This window comes from Podarcis filfolensis, assembly GCF_964270895.1.
Source record: "Podarcis filfolensis genome assembly, chromosome: 3".
In the NCBI taxonomy this organism is placed as follows: Eukaryota; Metazoa; Chordata; class Lepidosauria; order Squamata; family Lacertidae; genus Podarcis; species Podarcis filfolensis.
Window position 1 is genome coordinate 77,290,117 of NC_139606.1, and position 27,048 is coordinate 77,317,164.

Below are 27,048 nucleotides of genomic sequence, written 5' to 3' on the forward strand. Positions count from 1 at the left end.
AACTGTTTCCTCCACCTCATTTGTTGATTTAGAGAATAATTATTCTTGACAAATTTATTTTACCTTGATTGTACTGTAGCAATTAAACCATACAGTGGGAAAGAAATCTATCAAGCATTTCTGATTTATCCTCTCTGAATATGAATTATGCTTTTGCAGGTTTCCAAGAGAGAACATTGATCAGTAAATATTAGAAGGCACAAACCTAGAGGCTTGACGGTTTGGTGCTTAAAGTCACAGTTCCACTAAAATCTCATTCCCAAAGCAGCATAGAAGGGGGATGTCTGTGCATCCAGTATGTATTCAGCCTTAGAAACCTGTGTTGAGCTAATGAAGACAAATATAAATATTAGAAGAATAAACCATGGATACTTACATGATGAGGGAAGTCTCCCTGAATTTACGTGATCAGAATCTCTCAGTCATCCCCCCAAGCATTACTTGTTCATAGAATTACACCACAATGTTTTGAAACAGAGATTCAGTTATATCAAACACAAAACAGTCAGGTGTTATTCTGTGTTCAAACAACTCATGCAGGGGTGATCTAAGAGTGCAAGTCCATATCTGTGAATGTTCTGGCTCCATCCCACCCTGACCTTCCTGCATGGAATGGCAAGGTCAGAAGGGGACTTCTAAGCGCAAGATTCCCAGTCTTGGAGAGGCTTCTAAACAGTTTCAACAAAACACACTTAAAAACCACCATAAAGTGATCTTGACCCGAAGCTGCATTACCTCCCTCATACATCTCCTTTCCAGAGACATCTGCCAAAGAAGGACTACTGCTGTGGTGCCAGAGGAAAACAGCACCGTACAGAAATGTGAACATTCAGAACTTCCATCTGAGGTAACAGCCATTTTGTGCCATCCATTTCAACGATGGAATGGAGAACATCCCTTGGTCCTTGCAGTTTGACGAAAGGGCTGGTTCTTAACTTGCAGGGGTGGCATGATTGTTATTCCTCTCCATGCTTCCCACGTTACTCTGGCCATTAAGACAGCAAGATCATTGTTGGGAGGGGCCAACTATGTGTTCACTCACATGCCAGCACTCCATATTGTAATATAGGGCAGAGCCAAAGGGAACTGGCAGCCGCACTTCTCTTACAGTGTAAGAATCAACCCCAAGGCTCTCTGCATATTTCTTTCTTATCATGGCCCCAGTCTGTATGAAATAAATATACAGTATGTGGATTCTTGTAAATTAATTAGCATTGCCAGCATGAACTTAATGGCAACGCTTCCATAAACACTGGAACTAAGATTCACTTCAGAGGCTCATTACAGTTGCAGAGGTACCATAGCATAAACAGGATAAAATGGGGGCATTTATGGAACGATTAATGAACATTCCCCCCCCTCCAGTGCTTGCTGTGTAACAGTACAATCCTATGTATGTTTACCCAGAAGCAAGTCCCAGTGTGTTCAGTGGGGTTTTCTCCCTGGTAAATGTCCATAGGATAGGCAACTTAGATTTTTTTGTTTAATACAGTAGGTTATTTAATTAGGTTGAGTATGCAAGCTTTCAAACTTCACGGAACTCTTGATGAGATAGAATGGGAATGCAGCAGAATTCTGAATATAGAGAGAGCAAATTAAGATTCAAGGGATTGAAAAATCTGCGTTGTTAGTAATAGACCATTAACAGAGCAGAAAACATATGCATTATGGATAACAAACTATTTACAAAGTGGATTTCAGGTGACTGAAAATATTTTCATTCTATCAAATATCCAGCATTTTTAGTTACGGTAGGTTTTTACAGACAGTTGTAATGAATAGATTTCAGTGTTGATTTTAAGCACTGTATTGTGTTTCAAAAGCAATGAATGCTTGTATACACTATTCACTCCAGTTGTTCAAGTTACTGGTACATACCAAGAAGAAGTGTCAGTATTCTGTTCTCTTATTGCTGGTTTAATCTTTTATCATTGGTATAGTTTTCTGAGCCACCTTAAGAGTACCATATACATCTAAAGACAGACAAATTGTAGGGTAAAAGCAACAGTCCATTTAGCCAAGTGTCTTACTACTACCAATTAGAGCTTCTTGCCAACATATCCATTCATCATTCGTAATGCATGCAATTTATCTAGGTTCCTTCCTACACAGAAGTGGCCACTGTTTAGGAAACTGGTCTTCTATAATATGAGGTTGTACTAAGTCATATTTAGAGTAGACCCATTAAAATCAATGGAGTGTATCTAACTAAGTTCTACTCTACCCATTGAAATTAATGGACCTAAGTTAGTCATATCTATTAATTGCAATGGGTCTGCCCTGATACATCCCAGAGTCCCAAAGTAGATGTGAAATGTCATTCAAAATATTTGGGCATTTTCACTATGCGCCAGAAGCAAAATAAACCCCATTTGATTACCAGATTCACAAATTCATGCTTTGATCTTCTCAATGTGCTTTTGAGCATTAAATGAGGTTTTGCAAAACAAAACACAGCAAGCGCTGGAATTGTAGCAAATTTGACGATGACATAATTACTGGGTACATTGTGTAGCTTCTGCATGTTTTCAGACCTTGAGCTGCTAGGATCAGTTGTCATTATTTCATTAACATCTTTTCATTTTATTTTTGGTTGTTGTGAAGCTGGAAAGACGGCCTTGCCCTCTGTGCGCTTATCCATAGACATCGACCTGATCTTATTGACTACTCCAAGCTATCTAAGGTCATCCATCTGGGTGAAAGAGCATGGTGATTTGCAGTGATTTGGCTCACTTCCTGCATGCTAAGCATGTCTCCTTAATAGTAAACTGGGGTATGTTTAGTAATATGAAGTGGCTTTCCTTCCTGGCTCCTGCCCAACAAATATAGATGAGGTAGTACATGATCCTAAGTCAGGCTGTGTACCATTTACTCCGGCCCCAATGTGCTCCCACTGCTGGTGTTGGAAGCCGAATACAGTGGTACCTCGAGTTACAAATGCCTCTGGTTACAAATGCTTCAGGTTACAAACTCCGCTAACCTGGAAGAGTTACCTCAAGTTGAGAACTTTGCCCCAGGATGAGAACAGAAATCGTGTGCCAGCGGCAGCAAGACACCCCATTAGCAAAAGCACACCTCTAGTTAAGAACAGTTTCAGGTTAAGAACGGACCTCCGGAACGAATTAAGTTCATAACTAAAGGTACCACTGTACACATTATGCCAGCCACAATGCATATGCATCCTGTAGTTTTTAAAGAAATACTGCTGTTTTATCGTTTTCCCTCAAACTAACTTCCATCCATTTTGAAAATGCAAGTTGTAGTTAAGATGAGGTGTGTACAGTTCAGACAACCATTGTGCATGCACAGACGACAACTTCTTTGAATAGTTTTTTGTGGGGAAGGGTTGCAGGCACGGGGAATAAAATCAGGCAATGTGCTTCAGGTGAAGACATCTCCTTTTCCCTCAGTTGTATACAGCAAGTGTGACTTGAAATGCAGGGCAGGATGAGGGAACCTTGCTGCGTTTCAAGCTGCTTACGTATATATAGTCTCATCACACCAGTGATTCCCAAATGTGCACCATGATGGGAGCTGAAGTATGCCACAAAAATATACCACCATTTGGAGGCATCTGCCAATTTATACCGCTCTTTTCACAAGAAAGCCCAGTGCAAACTCTCTGCCCACCCTCTTAAAGTCCCACTGATTTCAGTGGGGCTTTTATCACAGCTGAAAATTTGCTGGACTGTGTGTGTGAAACATGTTTAAAGCTGCCTGAGAGCCCTTTGTAAGGAGCTGCAGTAATCAACAGGGCCGGCCCAGCCATTAGGCAGGGTGAGGCCACTGCCCTCTGCTGGCTTTGGAAAATTGGCGAGATCTTACCCAAAATCAGTACTGATGCCAGAGGTGGTAGTGCAGGCGTGGCAGTGAAAGGTATGGCAGTGTTGGTGGTGGTGGCATCAGCGGCAGGGTGGGGCAGCACTTCCCATTTTGCCTCCAGCAGTGAAATAGGACATACCACCTCGGATGCTCGAATTAGAGGTGGTTTTTCCAATCTGATTCTAAGAGATATTCATAATTCCCCTTGGAAAACTACAATTAACATACTTATTTATTTATTTATTTATTTATTTATTTATTCATTCATTCATTCATTCAATCAATCAATCAATCAATCAATCAATCTATATACCACACTTTATCCGAAGATCTCAGGGTGGTTAACATATTAACCATGCGTTGAACACTACAGATGCTTTCTTTCTGTTTTCCTCTTTTGTTTTTTGAATCTCTTGACAAACGTTTTGTTGTGACCTTTTTGAGTGTGTTGTGTGGTTTTACTTCCTGCATGCCTTTCCTGGCTTTTGTGTTGCACCAGGAATAATAGCCTTGCCATTAAAATTCTTCAACACCGGTTGGCATGGCTGGTTTTCCTTACGACACTTTAACTGTGTATCTCTGCAGGAGATCTGCAGCTTTGAATATTCTATCAAAAGCAGTGACTGTGATAGATATGTCGGAAACACAGGCCCGATTCACACATTACACTGAACCATAGTTTGAAACTGTGGATGAATTTGAACAAGCTTGTGCTTGTGCACGCTGCTCAGAAGTTCCTTTGCTCCTTCTGCACCATGAATGAAACAAGCTAGTGTCTGTGTTGTTGTGCCACCTGAACCAAGGCTTATGGTTTGTTTTTGCCAAACAAATCTCAAGGAGTAACCAAAGTTTGTTCTTGGCTTACCTTATTTGTTTTAAACTATGGTCTAATGTGATGTGTGAATGGGTCATTGTGACTTTAACAAGCAAAGCTCTGAGTAACAATCCAATTCAAAACCCAGTTAAACTGAATATTGTGTAATTCTATACATGTTTATTCAGAAGTAAATCACATTGACTTCAATGGTATGAATGAATGAATATGAATATATATGTATATGTATACACACACACACACACACACACACACACACACACACTACCTTTTCATCAAAAGGGACCCTCAAAATGGTTTTGAACTGGTTTGGTTTGAAATCCACCAAACAGTAAACCATACGATCATTAAAGCAAAATGTGTGCATAGGATTGCAGCCATAGGATTTAAGTTGATTTAATCCCACTGAATTCAGTGGCACTAAATCAAATTTGAAACATCTAGGAATTGGACTATAATCAATGTGGTCAGTTTATTTTATATTCTGTACCTCCTGTGGCGATTTCCGTTGCTGTCCCATGAGGTCTGATTTAAATATGGTATGGTCATCACATGATGATTTTCCTGTGCCGTAGTAATAAGTTGAATATTTATGGTGAATATGCCTCCGTGTGATGGCTTCTGGCATTTGTCTGACCATAAATCTGCTCACGTGGTAAGTAAATCTCATGGTGCCTTTATTATGTCAAATGATAACTGCAAAATCATCATCAGTAATTTGAAATAGTTCCCTAGTAATGCTAGAGTTTCAATCCTGCAATGCACTTATTTTGGATTAAGTTCCATTGAACTATGTGTCACTTTCTTCTGAGTAAACCAAAAGTGGCAGGCTGTTGATATTTATGTAGGATTTGCTTTGAAACTACAGTTGGAAGTTTGTGGCAACTTTAAAAAACTTATTTGCTATCTTTCAGTAAAAAACCGCCAACAATCTCAAATATTCTGTCCTTTGGTTCTGATTGTATAACGCTTCATAGATTTATTCATGATTAATTATAATTAGTGGTCTTCTTTCATGCAGGATGACCCACTGCGGAATATAAATCTTGCCATGGAAGTTGCTGAAAAGCATTTGGATATCCCAAAGATGTTGGACGCAGAAGGTGGGAGCTAACATCCTTTTAAGAAGCAGTGGACTGAGTAACCTTTCAACATCTTTTGTTCCATAAATGAATTCAAAAAGATAGTTTTTCACATAGTTGTCTATGAAACAGTACTTCAGTTGTCGGGTCCTATATATACTGGCATATGCAAAATATATTTTGATTTAACTAATATCCGCACCACAGGCTATGAGTGGTTTGCCTCAGCACATAGTTTGGGAAGTCCTGAACCAGGCATTTGCGTGGCCAGGTGGAGTCCCCCCAACCCCAGTTGACTCCTAAGTGGAATAATGACTCAAGACAATGTGCTATGGGATTAAAATTGGCCACAACTTTATTAAGTTTCAGATGTAGGGAGACCTCGGCTCAGGCTTTGGGTGTTTATCCTTCCCAGTCCCCAGCCGGGGATCTGGGGGACATTAGGGTTGTCCAGAATGTGGGGATTGGGTTGGCTCTGGAGAACATATGTTCAAGCAAAGAGCCCGCCACCCGTTTCACTGCCATCACAGAGGAGAGCAATGGCAACCGCTCGGCATATAGCCAATGCCTCCCCTCAAGACCCCTTTAACGGGGAACCCTGGGATCAGCGCCGCAAGGGGGTCGTGGGTCACCGCTTCACCCCCCCCATTTAGGGAAGATAGACTAAAGGATTCCACCCAAGGCCTGAAACCGCCAAAGTTGTGACGTTTTGCTACGGGAAAGGCAAAACCTGCCAATGCAGGAAAATTCCTTTCCGGCCCTTCAACAGCGACCATGACGTAGCAGCGCCCGTGTACCTGTGAAGAAGAGGTTAACCTGCAAAAGAAAGCTTAACTGAGGGAGGGCCGGGTGGGAGAAGTTCTGGAGCCAACTGACACATCGCTGGTAAGATTCACCTTCTGTTGTGTGGGCAGGGCGGTCCCTCCCCCTCCCCTCCCCAGGCAGGATTGGGTGATTGGCTGAGGTAGGTGGAGACCTTCAGGCATCCAGCCTGGGGAGGGCGAAGCCAGCCCGTACTACTGGGAGCTGCACTGGGATCTGGGGGGCTGCGCGTGACCACGCAAAAGGTGCCCCCCATTTGATGTGGGGAGCCGTCATTCTGAACTTTGTCCTTCAGTCTCCTCCGCTGTTCACAACACAACAGCCTGACATGACTGACTACTGTATTGGATCCTGCTCTGAAGTCTCCTATTAGGCAGCTGGATCTGGGAGCCACCATTTTCATTTCCCACAATGCTCCCCCACTATAGTGAATTGTTCTGGGAAATCATGAGAAATTTAAATAGCAGCTCCAAGTTGCTTGATTTAAATAGCAGCTTCAAGCTGCCAGATCCAATTCAATAGTTTTTATGATTTATGCTTCCTCTTATTACTGTGTGTTTGCTGGTGCTCAGAAGGTAAAATTCTGAGCTTAATTTTTGCTCTTTGCATTACATGATATTTTGTAGCTTTCCTCCCAGTCTGATCTTATATGACTATTTTGGGAACATTTTAGAGGATTGAATTTGCTTCTGGAGAACATGCACCAGTAGTTTTCAATGCGTCCTTAAAAATGCAACAGCATGTTCTGTTTAGTTTCATAGTATATAGTATAGATCTCCTATATATAACAAAACCTACATTTTAATTGTTATTTGTAGTTGTGTCAATACTGATAAACCTCCATGATGTGGTAATAAAACATAATAGCATTGACATTTGGATATGTATTCCAGGAAGATGATTTTATAATAAAAGAAAAAGAACAGTCAAAGTGCTACTAAGAGAGCACTTCAAATTTCATTTTTAAAAATTACACAACACTGTGAAGATATTAAGCACAGCCTTTTTCAGGGAAGACCTTTGTCAGATGGAAAGTTACAAATATACATTTCGAGATGTGCTTCATTTGAACCTCATACATGATGGTTCACTCATGCAAACATTACTCATTTAAGCCATCTTGCTGTATAGGTAAAGATAGCTTGCCTTGAATCAGGGATTGCTCCAATGAGCAGTGATTATGTTTCCTTGCATAAAAGCAGTGGAATTGTTCCAAGTCCCCTCTGTGCCCCAGGATCTCAGTTTGAGTTTCAATATTTTGCCTTTCCAGCCGGCATGTATTAACATAGCAGATGATTAATTTCAGCTTGTTGAAGCCTGGCAGACCAGCACCTGCCTTGCGTATGGAAAGCAAAGCAGGATGGCAGCAGTTTTCCACTCCTTGTGTTTGTTTTGTTTCTTCTTCCCTTGCAGATATTGTGAACACCCCCAAGCCTGATGAGAGAGCTATCATGACTTATGTTTCCTGCTTCTACCATGCTTTTGCTGGAGCAGAGCAGGTATTCATCATCTGTCCCCTTCGGACTGCAGTTCTGAATGTTGCTCTGTGTGTTTCAGGTTTCCATTGGGTTTATCATTTGCCCTGCAGTTTCTTTGTTCTTTAATTAACATGGACAAATATATGTTAAGTGAGTGTGCTCGGTCTGTGTGTTTTAATCAGAATCTGCTTTTGACTCTGTTGGCATTACAGGCACTGCAGTAATCTTTAGTTCCTATTACGTAAATAAATATAACTGCACTGAGCATTCAATCCATTTTAGAAAGGCTGCATTTCCTCACCACAACCCTTTATAATGAGAAGCAACATTATCTGACCTAAAATGGTAGTTTTCAGGGAAGTGAACAAAATATTATTCCACCTGCTCTAATAGGGTCTTATGAGAGGGTCAGGCTCCATACAGATGTTTTGTATGGCAATATTTTTCAAACTGTGGTCAAGCCTGGTCCATAAGAGCAGATGGGGCTCTGCCTCATCATCCTCCATTTCCTCTCTGACATCTCCCACCTGCCTGCCTTCTTTTTTACAAAAAGTCCAGAGAATGACACTGGCTGTCAGCTTCTTCCTTCTCAGCCTTACCTGTGTACAGTGCTTTTTTCCTTTAAAACATATTTAGGGGTATTGTCATTTTCCTACTCATGTTGAAATACTGCCCCTCAAAGAGGCCAAACTTAGATTTACAAAATGTTTAGGGGTCTGCGTACCCCCAGGAAAAAAGCACTGCCTGTGTACAACTCAGCAGGGATGAGGATGGAAAAAAAAACTAGAATTCGTTGGCTCTGCCTATCATTGGCTCTAGCTGTATCTACTGCTGGCTTCCCTCTGTTCCACCCCACCAGGCCCAATGGACAACAGCCACTACTATGTTCCAGGAAACCTTGGGGTCCCTTTCGAAGCTTACCAGGGCTTCTTAAATGATAAAAGCTGTGATGGCAAACAAGCTTCCCTGAAAGACTGCAAAATGTCCCCTTGCTGCAAAATACATGTCTCACAAACGTGTAGCAATAAGGGAGTGTTTGGTATGCTACAGGGTGTTCTTGGAAGCCCAGCAGGCTTGTGTCCAGCACCTTGTGTGAATCAACTGCAGGGGTGAATTCTACCTGTGTCAAAGACCCAGTTTGGCACCACCCCTACACACATTTGCGTACAACCACACACAGGCTGGGAGCCTCAATGGCCTCCCTCTGGCGGCTTCACCTGGGGCGAAAAACCCTGGCTAGCTCCCCTGTAGCTATGGCAGTGACTGACATCCAGAATCCTCTGAAATGTGCAGCGGTTCCCTGGCATATGTACAGGAGTTAATTGGCAGGCAATTTAGACAGGAAATGAATTCCCTGAACATAAACATTTTGAAAAACTGATTAAGAGACCACTTGGGTTTAAAGGATACTGCACTATTGAAATCAGTATGGACTGGGGTTGCCAAATTGACGCTATCCCAGTCTTAATATTCTTAAAAGCAAGTTGACACCTAGAAAGTAATTAGATGAAGTTCTCACACCACTTTATACCAGGAAAAATCTCATATTTTGCCTGCAAACGTCTATTAAATGGCAGAGAAACAGGTTTAAATGGTAGGGACAAATGAAGGAATAAACTCAAATGTAGCTACTTAAATTATTGTTCTGTATGGTATTGAATGATGTGTCTATTTGTGAAAAGATGGAAGGTAACAACAATATAGCAATGAAATCTCTTTTGAAGGGTTGAATTGAAATGGTGGGCATTTAGGAAGAACTTTGCTCTGCATGAAATAAACCTCTATTTCAGTAATGGCATGGGGAACTGTGAAACAGAACAGTTGACCCTCACTGGTGAAGATAAGATGGTAAGAAATGTTAGCCTCAATGTATTTTGGCTTCGCGATGGCATCGCATTGTCCCATCTAATTGGTTATGTGGTATCAACATGAAGTCTGACCAGACGAAGGGCATCCTGATTCAGCTTATGATATCATCAGGCAGCCAAATCAGATTGACATTTGATGACATCATATCATCAGGCTGCCCAAGTGATTCCTGACTAGGGTTTCCTCAGAAAGAAGCTGTTTTTTAAAAAAACAAAACAAGCCAGAACACTAAAGTTGCAGATTGGAACTGGGAGAGAGCAGCTTAAAACTGCACAAAAAAGTTTAAAAGTGGGCCATCATTCACACACACCCCGCCACTATGTCCCTTCTATTCTGAAAATTTCCTAGGTAAAAATTTGGCACTGTGCTATTTTTTGGTTTTTTTAAAAAATATATTAGTCATTATTTTTTGCGTCCCCCTCCCTTACATTTCACCATTCTTCTGACAGTGCCCAGATGGTAGCATCATTAGAGTTACCTTGAGTTAGCATCATCTTGTCGGACTATCACAGCATGCTGAGCCAACATATCATCTATATCGACTTTGACACAGATGAAAACCAAAATAGCCCTTACAGAAAATGAGTAATTCATCAAATATATTGCAGTGTCGTTGTGGGTAATGACTCCACAAGTTCCCCACAAGTCTTTTGCTAATGTTTAAGATAAATTAGTTAAGAAGCAAGTTAATATAAAGGGGGTGTGTGTGTGGAAAGTCCTAAGGCACCTTTAAGATTAATAAATTCACAGTGCAAGCCTATGTAAGAAGTGAGTCCCAATGAGTTAAATGATCTTATTCCAAGGAAAGTGTGTATAAGCTGAAGGTTACAATAGTAAACACAGCTACTAGAGAGTAAATTATCACAGGCATCTGATTGCCCACTGGATGCTGATCCAGCAGAGCTTGCCTTATGTTAACCCTCATTGAAACCAGTATGACAATTCTGGCTGAAGCCCTTTCAGTGGGCATGCCCACTCTTTACTTTTCAGAAGCCAATATATGGTCATTCTTTAGTTTGTGTCAGTCTAAGAATGCAATGCTATATCCACACTGTTTATGTTTTGTGTTTTTCAGGCGGAAACAGCAGCTAATCGCATTTGTAAGGTACTTGCTGTGAACCAAGAAAATGAAAAGTTGATGGAAGAATATGAAAGGCTAGCAAGTGAGGTAAAGGAAACCTACACAATAGTGAAATAATTATTCTGATAATAAAGCATGGATGGCTTGAATAAGCAATTTAATAAGAAGATTTACCCAAAGCTGTTATCTACTGCTGAGGCTCTTTTTATTCAAACATAGTCATTAAATGAGGAGAGGAAAGCTCCATTTCATTTAACATGGTCTGTATTTTAATTGAAAATATATTTGCTGCCTTTTTATCCAGTGTTGTAAAGTGCATGTTCTTGATGTTAAATGCAGTGGAGATTCCCTATGCTTGCAGCTTAATTTGGACTAGAAGTTCTTCCTTGATTGCAGCTTCCATATACACTTGCTAACACATCGTGAATGAGCTTTAGGATTTCAGTCACTCACACTGATGATTCCTAAATTATAATAATTTGCAGATACAGACTACGAGGCTAGGTTTGGCTTTGGTTTCTAGGCCAAACAGAGAGGGAGTTCTTGAAGTCATAGGGAAGTGATATAGGCAAGACAGACTTTATTTCTCGCCTGAGGTAGTGATGGGATCCCAAGCAATCCCAGCTCACATATGGAAAACCACCAAGCACAACTTGAGAGTTCTCTGGAAAGTGGGCATCACTCCTGAGAGGCCACAGCTAGATCTGTGGAGGGACTGAGAGGCAGGCCAAAATGAAGCAGTATTTAGTCTGCTCCAGCATGTCCTGTCCACTGGCCAGCCAGCACCACACTGTTCGAGGATCAAGACCACTAGGAGATAACGGCCTGGTTTGTCTGCAGCTGTTCTGCCCCTCACTGCTAGATGAAGAACTTGAATTCTCAGTTTGGTTTCTGCTGGTTTTTAATACCCATAATTCAGAGCAGTACAAAGGCAAGCTGCAGCTTACAAGGTACATCAGATTCATAGGAGGTATAGATTCGTAGCTAAGTATAAGCTCAAATGCTGATCCAGGAAGTGACCTATCTCTTTCACCGTCCTTTTGAAGGACAGGGTGGCCATAGCACTTCACCTAGCAAGTCCTGGGATTGGGCAAGCAAGTGGGCACTCTTTCAAGTGTGTTGGGCTTGCGATGTTTGTTCACACTGTGTCCCTGGAGTTGGAGGCGAGGTTGGTGCTGAGCATACAAATTACTTTCCATTACCTTTACCTGCTTCAGAGAAGGCTTCACACTGGCAGGAGATGGTGCTGGGTGGATCCACAGCAGGAGGTGCCCCTAGGCGTGTCCTGTGTCACAGGAGCAGAATACTGCTCTGCCAACCTGCTTGGTCCTTCCTCTGGATCCAGCTCTCCAGTCCCTAGACTACTCTGGTCTCCTCTCTGGGATCCCAGTTCCACTCAGCCACATTTTGCTAGGAACTGCCTGGGTTCCTCCCATTCCTCCTCATGAGCCAGCTGGTCCCTCTGAGACACCTCAATAGGATTCATGACAGCATGATAAAACATAGTTTAAAGCAGGCTTCCTCAACCTCAGCCCTCCAGATATTTTCTGGCCTACAATTCCCATGATCCCTAGCTAGAAGGACCAGTGGTCAGGGATGATGGGAATTGTAGTCTCAAAACATCTGGAGGGCCGAGGTTGAGGAAGCCTGGTTTAAAGTAATCTATGGATAAACACGCACAAGTGCTTTGCTCTTCTCTTGCTCCCAACTGTTCCATACATGGAGGAAACAAGCCAGAAATCAGATAGAGTCTGAAATAGGTGGAAGCCAAGATTGGCTCACCTGCAGCTAAAGGTAGCCCCAGCCCTGCTAACAATATTTCCTTCTGTTTCACACATCAAGAAATCACTCTTCTTTGTCTGTTGGGTTCCAATAGCACTAATTTCAGAAGCTATGCGAGTACAGTATGTTTCTCTATAGCATGCAAAGAAGAAGCCACTCCTAATTATCTTTTTTATTGTTTGTTTGTAATTTTATGTACGTGCAAAACAGCTTTTAGAATGGATTCGTCGCACAACTCCTTGGCTGGAAAACAGGACCCCCGAGAATACTATGGCGGCTATGCAGAAGAAGTTAGAGGACTTCAGAGATTATCGCCGTAAACACAAGCCTCCCAAAGTCCAAGAAAAATGTCAGCTGGAGATCAATTTCAATACATTGCAGACAAAACTGAGGATCAGCAATAGGCCAGCTTTCATGCCATCAGAAGGGAAGATGGTTTCAGTAAGTAAAGGGGCCTATGAATCTTCCTTGTTGGTTCTAGAATGGTTCATTAAGCCTGGAAACAGCATGTGCATGGTGCTTTACAGAGTTAAGATAGCAAAAAAGATAGGTGATTGACCCAAGCATATTGCAATCCAAATTTTTACACTGGGAATTATAGTAGAGTCAAGGGAGATGCTGATTATATGCACAGAAGACCCGGAAATCTTGAGAAACACAACTTAAACAATTAAAGGTGTTCTGTTTGCATTCCTCTCCTAGGACATTGCTAGCGCCTGGCAAAGACTTGAGCAGGCAGAGAAGGGCTATGAGGAATGGTTGCTGAATGAAATTCGAAGGCTTGAGCGACTTGAACATTTGGCTGCCAAATTTAGGCAAAAGGCTTCTTCGCATGAAACCTGGGCTTATGGTAAGCTTGAAGCCTGTTGTTAGCTACAGTATCCACCCAATTTCACATCCTCTTGTTATGATGGCTGTATGGAATTTCTGGTTTTGAAAGCTTTATGCTTCTGAATACCATTTCCTAGAGAAGGGAGGGGGGTGGCTGCCTTCAGGCTCTGGTTGGTGGGTTTTGTAGAAGCAGCTGCTTGCCCACTGTGGGGAAAAGGATGCTGAACTAGATGGATTGCTGGTCTAAAGTAGGCCGCCTGCTGAGAGCCTGAGTGCGGTGTAGTAGTTAAGAGCGGTAGTCTCGTAATCTGGGGAACTGGGTTTGTGTCTCCGCTCCTCCACATGCAGCTGCTGGATGACTCTAGGCTAGTCACACTTCCTTGAAGTCTCTCAGCCCCACTCACCTCACAGAGTGTTTGTTGTGGTGGAGGAAGGGAAAGGGGAATGTTGGCCGCTTTGAGACTCCTCAGGGTAGTGATAAAGCAAGATATCAAATCCAAACTCCTCCTCCTCCTCCTCCTCCTCCTCCTCCTCCTTTTCTTCTTCTTCTTCTTGTTTGTTTCTTCATTGCATTTATATACCACCTTTTTCTCCAAGGAGCTCAAGGTGGCATACATGGTTTTCTCCCTTCTCTCTCAATAAAGCCGCACAACAACCCTGTGAGGTAGGTTAGGCTGAGAGGTAGTGACTGGCCCAAGGACACCCAGTGAGTTTTATGGCCAAGTGGAGATTAGAACCCTGGTCTTCCAGGCCCTAGTCCAACACTCTAACCACTACACCACACTGGCCTCTCTTTATGTTCTTATATAGCCCTGCTGAGACGGAATAAGTTTTACAACGTTTTAAAACTTTTTTTGGTAGGAGGAGTCAAAAACATGGCTAAATGGGCCAGAGAGATTTATATGGCTTCCATAAGCATTGAAAGAAACCTTTCAATTAAATATAATTTGTAAGTGAAACAAGAAGAAATCCCAGTTTTTAAAAAATGTTATTATGCTGTTATTCTCATTTTTATCCTGTGTGGAATACCTGGAACCTTGGGAGTTAAGAAACACCCACAATTGGACAGATCTCCTCCTGGTTTTGCCTGATTTCCTCCTCACTCAACAGGTTCCTGGTGTCCCATCACACATTGTTCAGCTAACCCTTTGGAGAGGCTTTTCTGTATGATGTGGGGGAGAGGACAGGAAAATTTCATACTGTGAATGTTCTTATCCTGGAATAGTGTGCCTTAAAATTCAGGCATTTTTACCTGTTCCCACCTTTCCCTAGACAGACAGTGACATTATCCAAAGCCCCCAGTTTTTCCGTATATTGCATGTTCAAAGCAGTCGTAGAGAGCAAGAGCTATTTTACAAGTCTGCAGAAAGTACCCATTTTTGCAAGTTGATACTACCAAACTAAGGATGGAAGATATTAAAAGAAGAAGAAGAAGAGTTTGGATTTGATATCCCGCCTTTCACTCCCTTTAAGGAGTCTCAAAGTGGCTAACATTCTCCTTTCCCTTCCTCCCCCACAACAAACACTCTGTGAGGTGAGTGGGGCTGAGAGACTTCAAAGAAATGTGACTAGCCCAAGGTCACCCAGCAGCTGCATGTGGAGGAGCGGAGACGCGAACCCGGTTCCCCAGATTACGAGACTGCCGCTCTTAACCACTACACCACACTGGCTGGTGCTGGTGAGGCAACATTTCCATGTGTGTCTAGCCTGTGAAAACTTTGACCTGTCAAGGGGGATGGGGTGCAACCTACTAGGCATGTATTTGGTTTGATACTCCTCCTGATTTTTGTAGAAGGCAGAGAAACAGAAGGTTTATCAAGCACCTATTCAAACATGACTGATGAGATGTGTTCAGTTGGGTCATTCAGAAGACATATAGGGATGGAGAAATCTATCAGTTTGGGTTTCTCTTAAGTTTCTCCTTCTCTTAGGTTTTCCACATTTCTGCATCAGCCTGTGATTTATTTTTTAACGAAAAGGCCCTCATGAAGATTTATGTACAATTTCCCCTAAATTACACATTTTTACAAACTGACCTTCCCTATATAATGTATTTTTAATGCTATTTTCACCAATATATGCATTTTTATGCAAGCTTCCCCCTAATGTATACATTCTTTACACTTTATTTGGTTGGAAAACTGCATTGGAAAATTCAAAGACGTGCAGATTTCAAAGGTCTGCTTCTCTGTGTACTTGAGCCATTAGCAATCAGCTTTCCTAATGAGAAACATAAATGGTTTTGGATTTTCTTTCCTCCTGCCAGGCAAAGAGCAGATTCTGCAGCAAAAGGATTATGAAGCTGCGACTCTGACAGAGATCCGTGCTTTGTTGAGGAAACATGAGGCTTTTGAGAGTGACTTGGCTGCTCACCAGGACAGAGTGGAACAGATCGCTGCCATAGCCCAAGAGCTGAAGTATGTTCCATTTAGAGGCACGCAGCTGCTGACATTTACCCGATAAACTCTTTCCAATAAATTCGATAGTGTCATAGGTACAATGTAAGAATTCCACAGATAGCTTTGTAAGTGTTATTATCTTGGCCTCCTCGTTGAAAACCTTTCTTATTTCTTCCCAAACTAAAAATAAAAGCCTTTGCAGGGCAAAGGCTAATAACAAACCTTCTTTTCTGTCCGCTTCCTCATCAGTAACTCTGACATGTGAGATGTCGTTTCTGATTTTACATGTTTTGCTTGAGGGATGCCAAAGGGAGAAAGAGCCATACAGAAGTTTGAAAGAGGTTTGTTGCTTTATGTGCGTGTAGCAATGTTAAATATAGATATACAAATTTAAAAATAATGTCTTGTTTGCAAAGAGATCCCTTGCTGTCAAATAGGTTTGTAGACATAATCAATGCCCTTTTTAATACCATGGCCCTGGCACTCCCAAATTTCTCTCTCCTATGTCATAGTCAAGCTTGCACAAATATAAAATGCCACTTGTGATGTGATATAGGGAGTTGTAAATAAATAAGGTCACCAGAAAAGCACGGAGAAGTATTCAACTTAATTTTACTCAGAGTACACCTATTTAAAATAATGACCATGACTATAAGAGGTTCATTAATTTAAAGTGGTCTGTTGTGAGCAAATCTAAGTTGAATACCACCTACAGTGTCAATCTGTAAACCTATGTACATGAATAATGGAGTTCTCTGATTACGACATGTATTTTTTTTAGGTCTTGTTGATCATTAATACAAGCTGTGCATATTTTTATTTTTGTGTTCATTTGCTCTTTTTCATCACTTGTTACACTTGTGTTATGCCCCATTGATTTCAACAAGAAACATTTTTAACATATTCTGATTTCAAAGGTCAGTGGGACTTAGAAAGGTTGAATTCGCTTTTTTATTTTAAAAATGTCTGCATCAACTGTTTCTGCAAGGAAACTGAAGATGGTTGACTAGCAGGTGGTAATGAACACAAAGTAAAGCGACCACAATCCCTAAAACATCCCAATGCATATTTAAATTTATAAATTAACAATATCCAATCTGCTTTAACCAGTTCCAGCAGCACAATAAGTAACATAGAACCGATGCAGAAAAAATGGCAGAGTTAGCCAAAGGCCTTTCATCAACTGCCTGAAGCAGTCTAGTAATAGGGCTGGTGAACTTAATGGCAGAAGGCCCGACCCATAGCTGACACCAGCTTCACGTTCCGAGGTCAGAGGATTTGGGGAAGGGCCCAAGATTATAAGATGGTGTGGGGAGAAAAATATAGGAAAAGACAGATCCTAACATAGCCAGGTCCTAAACCAGTAAGGGCTTTAAAGCTTAAGACCAACACCTTGAACTGAGCCTGGAAACTAATTGGCAGCCAGTGCAAATCAAGTAGAACCATCACGATGAATTCAAAACATCAAGCTCCTGGCTCTAGCACTTTGCACTAATTGAAGATTCTGAATGCTTTTCAAAGGAAATGGACCCATTACAGTTGTTTTGAATTGTTCCATGGTTCCTGTTACCATTCAATCGTTTATTCATTTCATCTGCGTATAGACAAATAGTACTTGGGAAGAATAGCACAATTCATCAGAATTAATCATTGCTGCTGATTTCAGTGGGTCTTAATTTAAAGTAAGTGAATAGGATATTGCAACCTGAACTAGCTCTTCTTTTCCCATGTACTAAATATCAGTGCTAAATATCAGTGGCAAATCAGTCATTGCTACAAGAATTTAGTTCCACTCAAACTAGCTTTTTTATCATTTCCCAAAACAGTTTTCACAGAATAGCAGATTAGAGATATAAAGTCTTCCTCTCTGGAAATGGTTCTGAGAAAGATGGGTTGTCTAAGAAACTTGGGACATGATGTTGATTATAGCTTTTCAATTAGCTCTGCTGGTTACTGAATCAGGCCTTCAGAGAGATAATTATTCCCTTTCTGCTTTCTGGGTCGGCATGGCTCCATATTTTCTGGTCTTCATCTCTTGGCAGTGCAGGGTTGCTATTTTTGGAGAACAATTGGAGTGTGTGACCTTGAGCTACACTGGTTACAGTTCAGTGTCAGCTCGACCATTTTCTCTTAGCAGCTGAGAGCTGCTAAGAGCATAAAGGTTAAAGTTCTTAAAGGCTTGTTGACCGATGGGTGTCTGGCTACATCCTGCATGCATGTGTATGTGAGCAAGACTGCTTCAACTCACAACCGCTATTGACTGCCAGAGTGTATAGTCCCAGAAATAGTAGACAGTGTGTGAGCGACAAGACTTCAGATGCAAAGCCATTCAAAATCGTGAAGGGATGAAGTAGTGGATTCCCCATTTATAACCTAAAACAATTGAATACTAATACATTGAAATAAGCACTGCTTATTTGTTGTAAGGGTTTGCATATGCTCCCTTTGGAATTTATCTCATATAGTACTTGCTTACACATTTATCATATTCTGAATACTGCTAGGACATCTCTTTCCACTCACATAGAAATAAAATTATACTGGTCCAATGTTCTCATATAGAGAAGGTAAGTGTTTGCTTTGACCCCTACCAGTAGTGTCTTCCATTAGTGTGTGTAACACAGATGAAATAGTGGCTTCTTTCATTTGATTAACGCTACTGGGAATCAGTGACCTATTTTATCAAGCTCTGTCCCTTTAAGAGGCCAATAATAATCATGGCAAGGCACAGTGGGTTGTATCCAATGCTATCTGTGTGTGAGCAGAATAGACTTCTGCTCATGCAATGGACTTTACACACACACACCCTTCTGCAGCCCTCTGTGCACCCTCCAAATATGATGGCTGAAGAACCTCCCAGAGAAGATTTTTGGGTTCTGACAGAGGTAGGAGAGGAAGGTGAAGTTCCATTGCACAAGCAGAAGTCCAGCCAGTTCTTGTTTTTATTGTTTATTCACGTGAAACTCTTTAAAGCTCACTGTAATATAGCGTAAGATATCCCCCTTTCAGGTGTAGGAAATCAAACACCCCTTTCCTTGTCTGGATTTTAAAGGGTGTTTTCCTGTTAGATTAAATTTCAAATTGGTATGGATGTACTCACACCATAACAATGTCTGTGTTAGATAATGGCATGCAGAGAGCATGCTGGTAGCAGCCAAAAGCTAAATGCAGCATATGATGAGCCAGTCATAAAAGTCAACTAGCTTGAGGATAAAGTGCATGTATTGGCTCTCACTAGAATCGCACAGCTAATCTGGCAGAAAACTAGTCTAGATAAAGTCTTGTCTCAAACTTCAGAAATCAAGGGTAGGATCCAAGGAACCATGAAACTTGTTCCATGAGCTCTAGGGGCTTTAGACTTTCCCCCCACTTTCTCAAACGACAGACCTCCAAGGCAAACGGGTTGAAAAGCGGTTTCAGCACTATTCTGGACTGGAGATGATGGTGGAACTGGTGCTGCTCATGCTCACAAGTTTTTTGCAACGTCCGCTGGACATTAATGTCATCATCGCAGTGTCAGCCCATGCCAGGCCCCCCCCCCATTTGATCCAGTTTTCCCTGCTGTGAAAAACCAGAAAAGCACACCTTGGGTTACAACCTGTTTTGGTTTACAACCGGACCTCTGGAATGGATTATGGTTGTAAACCAAGGTATCACTGTAGTAGTAGTAGTAGGAATAAGAAGAATGTGTGGTCATGTCTTGGTGCATGGTCTCTACCACCACATTCCCTACTTTTGTTGGTTCTTAATGACGGCGGTCCTTTTCTTTTAGTGAACTGGACTACCATGATGCTGCAAGTGTCAATGATCGGTGCCAGAAGATATGTGATCAGTGGGACAGGCTGGGAACACTCACTCAGAAGAGGAGAGAAGCATTGGAGGTAAACCTGACATCAAGGTGCAGCTTGGATTTCTCAGGCTGGCTGAGGGTTTTTAACAGATTGTGGTAGACTACTGAGTGATGCGGAGTGAACGTTTTCTATGGTGCTCCATTACCCTTAACTTTGTCTTCTTTTTTGGTTGTGTGTGTGTAAAAAAAGGCTGACTAGCTTATAAAAGACTTGTCCCCGCATTACTGCCAAAAGAAATTACGCAAGTGGATGTTAGAGTTGAGGGGATGCTTCTAGCACCACCCTTTGGAAAGCTGGTGCATGGCATGGTGCGAATTTCTTTTTACAATTCACGACTGATTTAGTTTAACTAATCTATATCCTTTCCCCCGCCATTTCTGGATCACAAAGCCGCTCATGATAATTTTCAGAGTACAATGAAAACATAGAATCAACACGCCTCGAAAATCAACTGCATATTAGTACAGGAATGCAAGCAGCTGTCACCACTCAGTTGATAGAGCCTGAGAACATTAACATCAGGGTTGTAGGTTCGAGCCCCATGCTGGGCAAAAGATCCCCATATTGCAGGGGGTTGGACTAGATGACCCGCATGGTACCTTCCAACACTAAAATTCAATGATTCTATATACCGAGTCAGACAATTGGTGCATCTTGCTCTGTATTCTCTGCACTGACTCACAGTGGTTCTCTGGGTTTTCAGAATTGGGCCATTTCCAGTCCAACCAGGAGATGCTGGGGATTGAATCTGGATCCGTTTGCATGCAAAGCAGAACATGTATTCTGCTGCTGAACTATGGCTCTTCCCAGTCCTATATGCCCCTTGTGCTGGGGGAGTGAGGGAATGGCTGCCATATCCATGCCTACTCAGCATAGAAATGGAGGAGAAAGCACGCAACACACAAACGAAAAGAAAACCTTAAAAAGAAAGAGACATGCCTCTCTGGAAACATAGCCAAGGTCACCAGTGAGGAGAAGGGCAAGTGGCAATGGTGATATATGGAAGGAGTCAGTGAACTCAGAATGATGTGAACATGCTTCCAGTGCAAACCTCTGAATCGCAGCACACACAGCAATGCCACAGCAGTCAAATCCAGTAGCACTGGTGGTGACACAGCCAGCAATGACCTCCCAAGTGACTGTCCCCAGGAATCCCTTTTGCTTTCCTTTACCCATGTACACTCGGAACTTCCTTTAACTTTGGTAGTGTTTTTTAAAGGGTTGCAGAGCCTATCCAAACTGTAAGCCAAAGTGAGTGTACGCTTCTAAAAGCAAGGCTCATTTTGTCCTTTTCTGTATGTTTACTTAACAGAGGACAGAGAAATTGTTGGAAACAATTGACCAGCTTCACCTGGAGTTTGCTAAGAGAGCTGCTCCGTTCAACAATTGGATGGAAGGTGCAATGGAAGACTTGCAAGACATGTTTATTGTTCATAGCATAGAGGAGATCCAGGTAATAATATTATTCTTATTTTTCATTGTGAGCCTAGAGAAGTGAAGATGTTCCCTTTTCACTGTGAAGAAAGCGCATATACTATTGCAGCCCTATTAAAAGACGCTTCAAATATTGCTTGTCCTTATTTGTGTGTTAGAAGAAAAAAATAAAGACTAGGCACATTCATCCTGACACGTGCATCTTCAGGATCTTATGGTGGTGATGGGGTGCGGAGAGGCAAAAGATACTATTTTGTAATGACTAGACTGCCAGACTTGGATCAGGGAGACTTGAATTCAGTCTTGCTCATTTCATTATTTCCCATGTTGCCCAGATATATCCCCATCCTTCTCTGCCCAGGGGGAGGTCATTGTAACTGAGTGGAGGGACCATTTCCAAATTTGTAAATGCAGCGCTTCTGCCATCAGGCAAGCCTCAATATAATGTTTAGTACAGGACGTTCTCTTTTCTTCTGTGCATGGAGCCAGCACAGACTGTGAGATCAGCACAGACCTAATCATCAGCTAAGTGTGCTATTTGGCTGGCCTTTCAGCTTTTGGGAGAGAACTCCGTCTAACACCAGCTCCAGATTTTTGGGCCTCAGCTGGCCTCCCTCTCTGAATTAAACTGCATCCACTGTACATTTTTTGACCCTCTCCCTTTGGCCTAATCCACACAAATGCTCAGAGGGACAGTGTGGGACACTTCCATCTCCTCATTCTTGCCACCACTTGCATGCTCACAAGCAGCATGCAAGAAGGAAGAGGTTCTTGGGGTTCAGAGGGCCCTCTCCTGGGGTGTGGGGTCTGGGGTGTGGCAGCTTACTGACAAGGCCACCCCCATTACCAGTAATGGATATATGATGCTAGGGCTGTCTTTTTGAGAGTTCTGGGTAGGTTAATTAAGCTTCCCTTGAAAATATTTTCTGCAGAACTTCTTAGTTTGAGATGAACAGCTTAGAACAATCAATCATGGCCACAAGTACTGTAACTCCCTTAAATTCATGCCCATACAGAAGTTTTCATGCACCAGTGTACTGATGGGCTAATTAAATGTTATGTATGTGTTTCCCAGACATAGCCGGAATATGGGAAAATCCAGATGTATCACAATGTCTTTGGTGGTTTTCTTTAAAAATAGCTCAACAACATGCTAATTTGCCAAATTTGGGCAAAACTAAGAAAAGCTCAGCTTTTCTGTATGGATTTTCACTGTTTGAAATATGACAACCCTATTCAACACACAAGTGCTCCCAATTTCAGGGATTCTTAGCACTTTCTCTGCCTGCTGTTTTGTTGTTGTTGTTGTTTGTTTTTACTTCAGGTAGTTTCCCAATAATTATTTTCACCTTGGAAGGTTCAGAACATGTGCTTTAAACAACTCTACCCAGAATCTCCTCCAAGCTGCTTTTCCTCTTACAAGGGGGAAATCAGGACTCTGTTACATGCATTTCTGTGTAACATGTAGTTAACCCCTCTGGGCCTCCTCTTGTCTGTCTACCAATAATGATGAAGTGGTGGCTTTACATTGATTCTTTGGAATTTATCAGCCATGCAAGCTTGCTTATATTTGCATACATACTGAGATGGGAGAGGGAATATGACACAGGGCCATATAGCTGGCAATGCAACTGTATGTAAACTTTCGTTTACTCCTCTGTTTCTGATTTCAGAGTTTGATCACTGCCCACGAACAGTTTAAGGCCACTTTGCCTGAGGCAGATGGTGAAAGGCAAGCTATTGTATCAATCCATAATGAAGTGGAAAAAGTGATTAACAGTTACAGTCTCAGGATAAGTCCTAACAACCCTTACTCCACTGTCACTCTGGATGAGATCCGTACCAAATGGGACAAGGTACTGTAAGCAGAAAAATAATGTAGTTTATAGCTAATGGAAGTGTAGTGAAAATGCATCCTTTCCAGAATTTGACATTATTTTTAACACTTTACAAATGGTTCCATACAGGTGGGGTAATCTCCCACCCTGAAAATGGAATTTTGTACTTTTAGTGTTGGTCTGAAGCTAGTAAGAAGGATTGGAGTGGGTGTTACAGCTATGTATGAAGCTGTTTGCGCTTTTAAATAATTATGGGTGTCTGTTGTGGGGACGGCTTTGCAGGTAAGGAGGGACAGCAGTGAGACACACAGCCAGATTATGATTAGTGTTTCTGATATGGTTTTAAAAACATTTCAAGAAAAGGGCTTGAAATGGCAGGGAAGTATCGGAGCAGAGACTGCTCTTGCTGCTTTTCAAAACTTAAGAAAAACCCTAATACTGAGTGAATAACGCACTAAGGAAATTTTAAAAAGGAGGGAAATTAAAAGTAAGAATTCACAAAACAGCAGTGATAGTGAGAGAGGCTGTACTGCTGTCACCAAAAATATCGTAGATACAAGCCAATATTTGTTTGCACCTGCATTTCACATGGTAATTGCAATATGCTCACAGTAGAAATTTTTTCCTTGAAGTAAAATATTACATTTGGGCTACTGAAGCAAAATGTGAAAGCCAGACTTCTGGGCTTGGATATCAGATGGTAGAAGCATTTATTTAATTAAAAACTGACTGTGCTAAATGGTCCTCAACAATAGGCTGCTGCCACCACACCTGCTATGGCTGCAGTTGGTGCAAAGCATTCAGGGGGAAGAGTGAAAGCGATAAGACAAGGTGAAGCTGTCAGTTTAGGCAGCAGATTCCAGAAATCCCATTTCCCTTTTTCTCTGTATTACGTAAAAAAGAAAGAAAGAAAGGGTGGAAAGGGTCATTCTTTCCTAAAACTACTTTCTTCATGTGTGAAAATATCTAAGGCCGTGGTTCCCAACATGGGGCACCCCCCCACACAGGGGGGCAATTTGATAATGAGTTGTTAACAGTTAATGGCCTATGTTTTTAGCGAGGTCAGCGATTTCAGTACAATCAGCCACATGCATTTGTAGCCTCCTGCTGCCCCCAATCCTCTTATGTTTCAGCATCTGACTTCCTACATACCAACTCAATTTTGCACATTGGCAGGTAAAACAGCTTGTCCCAGTAAGGGATCAATCACTGCAAGAGGAGCTGGCCCGCCAGCATGCAAATGAACGCCTGCGTCGCCAGTTTGCTGCTCAGGCCAATGTCATTGGACCCTGGATCCAAACCAAGATGGAGGTAATTCTGACTGAGATGTGCAGCTTTTACTGTTTCCTTAGAGGTGTATGCAGAATGTCAAAGGTTCCATCACTCCACAGGTGCTAAACTAACGAACGGCTACTTTATCTCGCTATCAGTTATAATCTTACTACCTTTTTTTAAGTGCCAGAAAATACACAACAGAAAAAATGGGATACTCCTTGTCAGGAGTGGGTGTGTCTGGCAGCGTAAGTCCAAAGCAAGAAAACTGGGAATTTGACAAAGGCATTATGGGGAGAATCTTGTTGTACTGGAGGTCCAGGGAAAGAGAGACTAGTGTGGTTGATGCAGAGCAATTTTGCTACTGAGGAGTGCCTCCATAAGGAAAGGTACATAGCCCAACTGAATGGTGGGGATACAGTTCCAAACATAGTTGTGGCTTCCCTCAAAGAATTCTGGGAACTGTAGTTTGTTCAGGGTCCTGAAAATTGTTAGGCAACCCCTTGTAGAGCTACAGTTACAATCACCCTTCTCAGGATTCTTTGAGGGAAACCATGCCTGTTTAAATGGTTTAAGAGTGCTTTAAATGCATGGTGTGGATGTGATCACGGAGACAGGATTGAAAGAAGGAGACCAAGAGGGATGTGACACGCAGAACAGAGACAATGACAAGGTACATAAGAGAAGATGTGGAGCGGAAACAGAAGCAGAAAGGTCTGTATATGTTTTACACGCTGCTTGAGGTCATAATAGTGTTATGACTCATCCTCACAGTAAAAAAAAGTGAAAACTTTCATACCATCAAAGAGGGTGGTGCAGGTGGAGAAACATTTTGGAATAGCTTTCTAAGTATAGCATGCACTATTTGGGGTGTTTCCAGATGAAGGGTTTTGCAAGTGTTCTGTGTTCCAGATCTGTGGGTGATCTCCATGCTGATTGCTACTAGGGTGGGTGAGCAGGATCATGACCACAGTGTCAAATCCTTCCCGGAGGCACACCTTTCCACTCTTTGAGTTGGACAGTATGGTTTTCAGCTAATAGGAACTAGGCAGTAACCCATCTTCTGTAACATCCACAAGTGTCGCGATCAAGGGTGGGGCACCTGTGGCTCTCCAGATGTTGTTGGCCCCCCCACTCCCATCAGCCCACCTAGCATGGCCTATGGCCCAATGACATCTGGAGCACCAAAATTTCCCCACGCGTCTGATTATTATATACAGATACCTATCTATGCCAATGCACAAATATGAGTGTTCCTACCTCCCGTTGTGATTTTTGTAAATTAAGTTTACTGCTGCTTTAAAATGTATTTACCACGAAGAAATATATTTTGCAAACTAACATTTTTTCCTCTCTCTCTCTCTCTCCCCCTTTGGCAGGAAATTGCCCGGAGCTCTGTTGACATAGCAGGGCCATTAGAGGACCAGATGAACCAATTAAAGCAGTTTGAGCACAATATCATAAATTACAAACTTAATATTGACAAACTAGAAGGAGACCATCAACTGATTCAAGAAGCCCTGGTGTTCGATAATAAGCACACCAATTACACAATGGAGGTAGCTACTGAGTCGTTTCTATGCCATTTAGTTACATAGCACATTCTTTAGTTATGTATCCTATCTGCAGCATCACTGCTGTTTGCATGATTTTCAAGGTGATAGTCACAACTTTATGGTGCATTCTTGTGTGAATTCAAATGAGAAATCAAGGGTGTTTTCATGCAGTTCTAGAACAGGAAAATGTGCATTGCAATAGAACAATACTTTGTGTTTATATAATGTTTTAGACTGTTCAATGAGCTTCACAGATAGTGGCTTGGTTCACACAGCAAACTAGGGTTCCCAGAGTGGGCTCCCAGAGAAGAACTCCCAGCCTCTTTACTATTCCCCAGTCCTTTTTCCTCAAACTCATGCCCCTATTAAAAATGGGCACCTGCCACTCTTTTGGTAATTGAGGCAGATCTACATTTAAACGCTCAACTCTGTCACCATCCTGCACACCTGAGACTGAAGTGTGCCTAGCCTAAGCCCATCTTGTCAGTTCATGGCAAATGCCTGTCTCATAGCTTTAACATTTAGCTTTTTTGCTGCCTCAGTTCTAAAGCTGGTTCAGCTATGGAATGCTTTCTGCTGTAGAAAGCCCTTTACGTTTTTTTAATTCTGCTATAAGACATCTGTCCTATTGCAAGCTGCTTAAGAAGATTAAGTTGCTGTGTACCTTGGCAACTTCTGATCTTAAATGTAGATAGTTGCACAGGAAAAATAGCAATGGAATGCATTCACCCCTTCACTCTTTAAATGGGTGGCATTTTAAAAAATGAACCATGAACTTGCTCTTGCATTTCACAATAGAAAGACAGCCCAACAAATCATTTGTTTATTTGATTTATATCTCACCCAATATCCCTCAGGGCTCACGTCGGGAAACAACAACAATAAAATAGGATTTATGAAATGGGATCGTAAAAGATTGTGTCTTGTAGAAAAATAACAACTAAAATATCCCTCTATTTATCTCCACTAAATGCTTGCAAAATAGAATGGGCTTAGCTGCCTTCAAAAGATGCTACTGTTTTGTCAGACTCCCAGAGGAAGGCAGTAGCAGAGCTGAGAAATAGGCAGCCATTAAGAATACTTCTCTTTCTCCCCT

At 41.9% G+C, this 27,048-nt stretch overlaps 1 protein-coding gene across 1 annotated transcript in view; it reads left to right on the forward strand.

Moving 5' to 3' along the window:
• ACTN2 (actinin alpha 2) overlaps positions 1-27,048 on the forward strand; it is a 54,033-nt gene that overhangs the window by 17,565 nt on the left and 9,420 nt on the right. Inside the window, exons 5-17 of the mRNA XM_083606009.1 lie at positions 760-847; positions 2,605-2,683; positions 5,679-5,760; positions 7,975-8,060; positions 10,984-11,076; positions 12,982-13,212; positions 13,474-13,621; positions 15,869-16,019; positions 19,774-19,882; positions 21,165-21,305; positions 22,960-23,142; positions 24,301-24,435; positions 25,776-25,955. Of these exons, the coding sequence (XP_083462135.1) occupies positions 760-847; positions 2,605-2,683; positions 5,679-5,760; positions 7,975-8,060; positions 10,984-11,076; positions 12,982-13,212; positions 13,474-13,621; positions 15,869-16,019; positions 19,774-19,882; positions 21,165-21,305; positions 22,960-23,142; positions 24,301-24,435; positions 25,776-25,955 (1,706 nt within the window). The remainder of the gene's footprint in view (positions 1-759; positions 848-2,604; positions 2,684-5,678; positions 5,761-7,974; positions 8,061-10,983; positions 11,077-12,981; positions 13,213-13,473; positions 13,622-15,868; positions 16,020-19,773; positions 19,883-21,164; positions 21,306-22,959; positions 23,143-24,300; positions 24,436-25,775; positions 25,956-27,048) is intronic.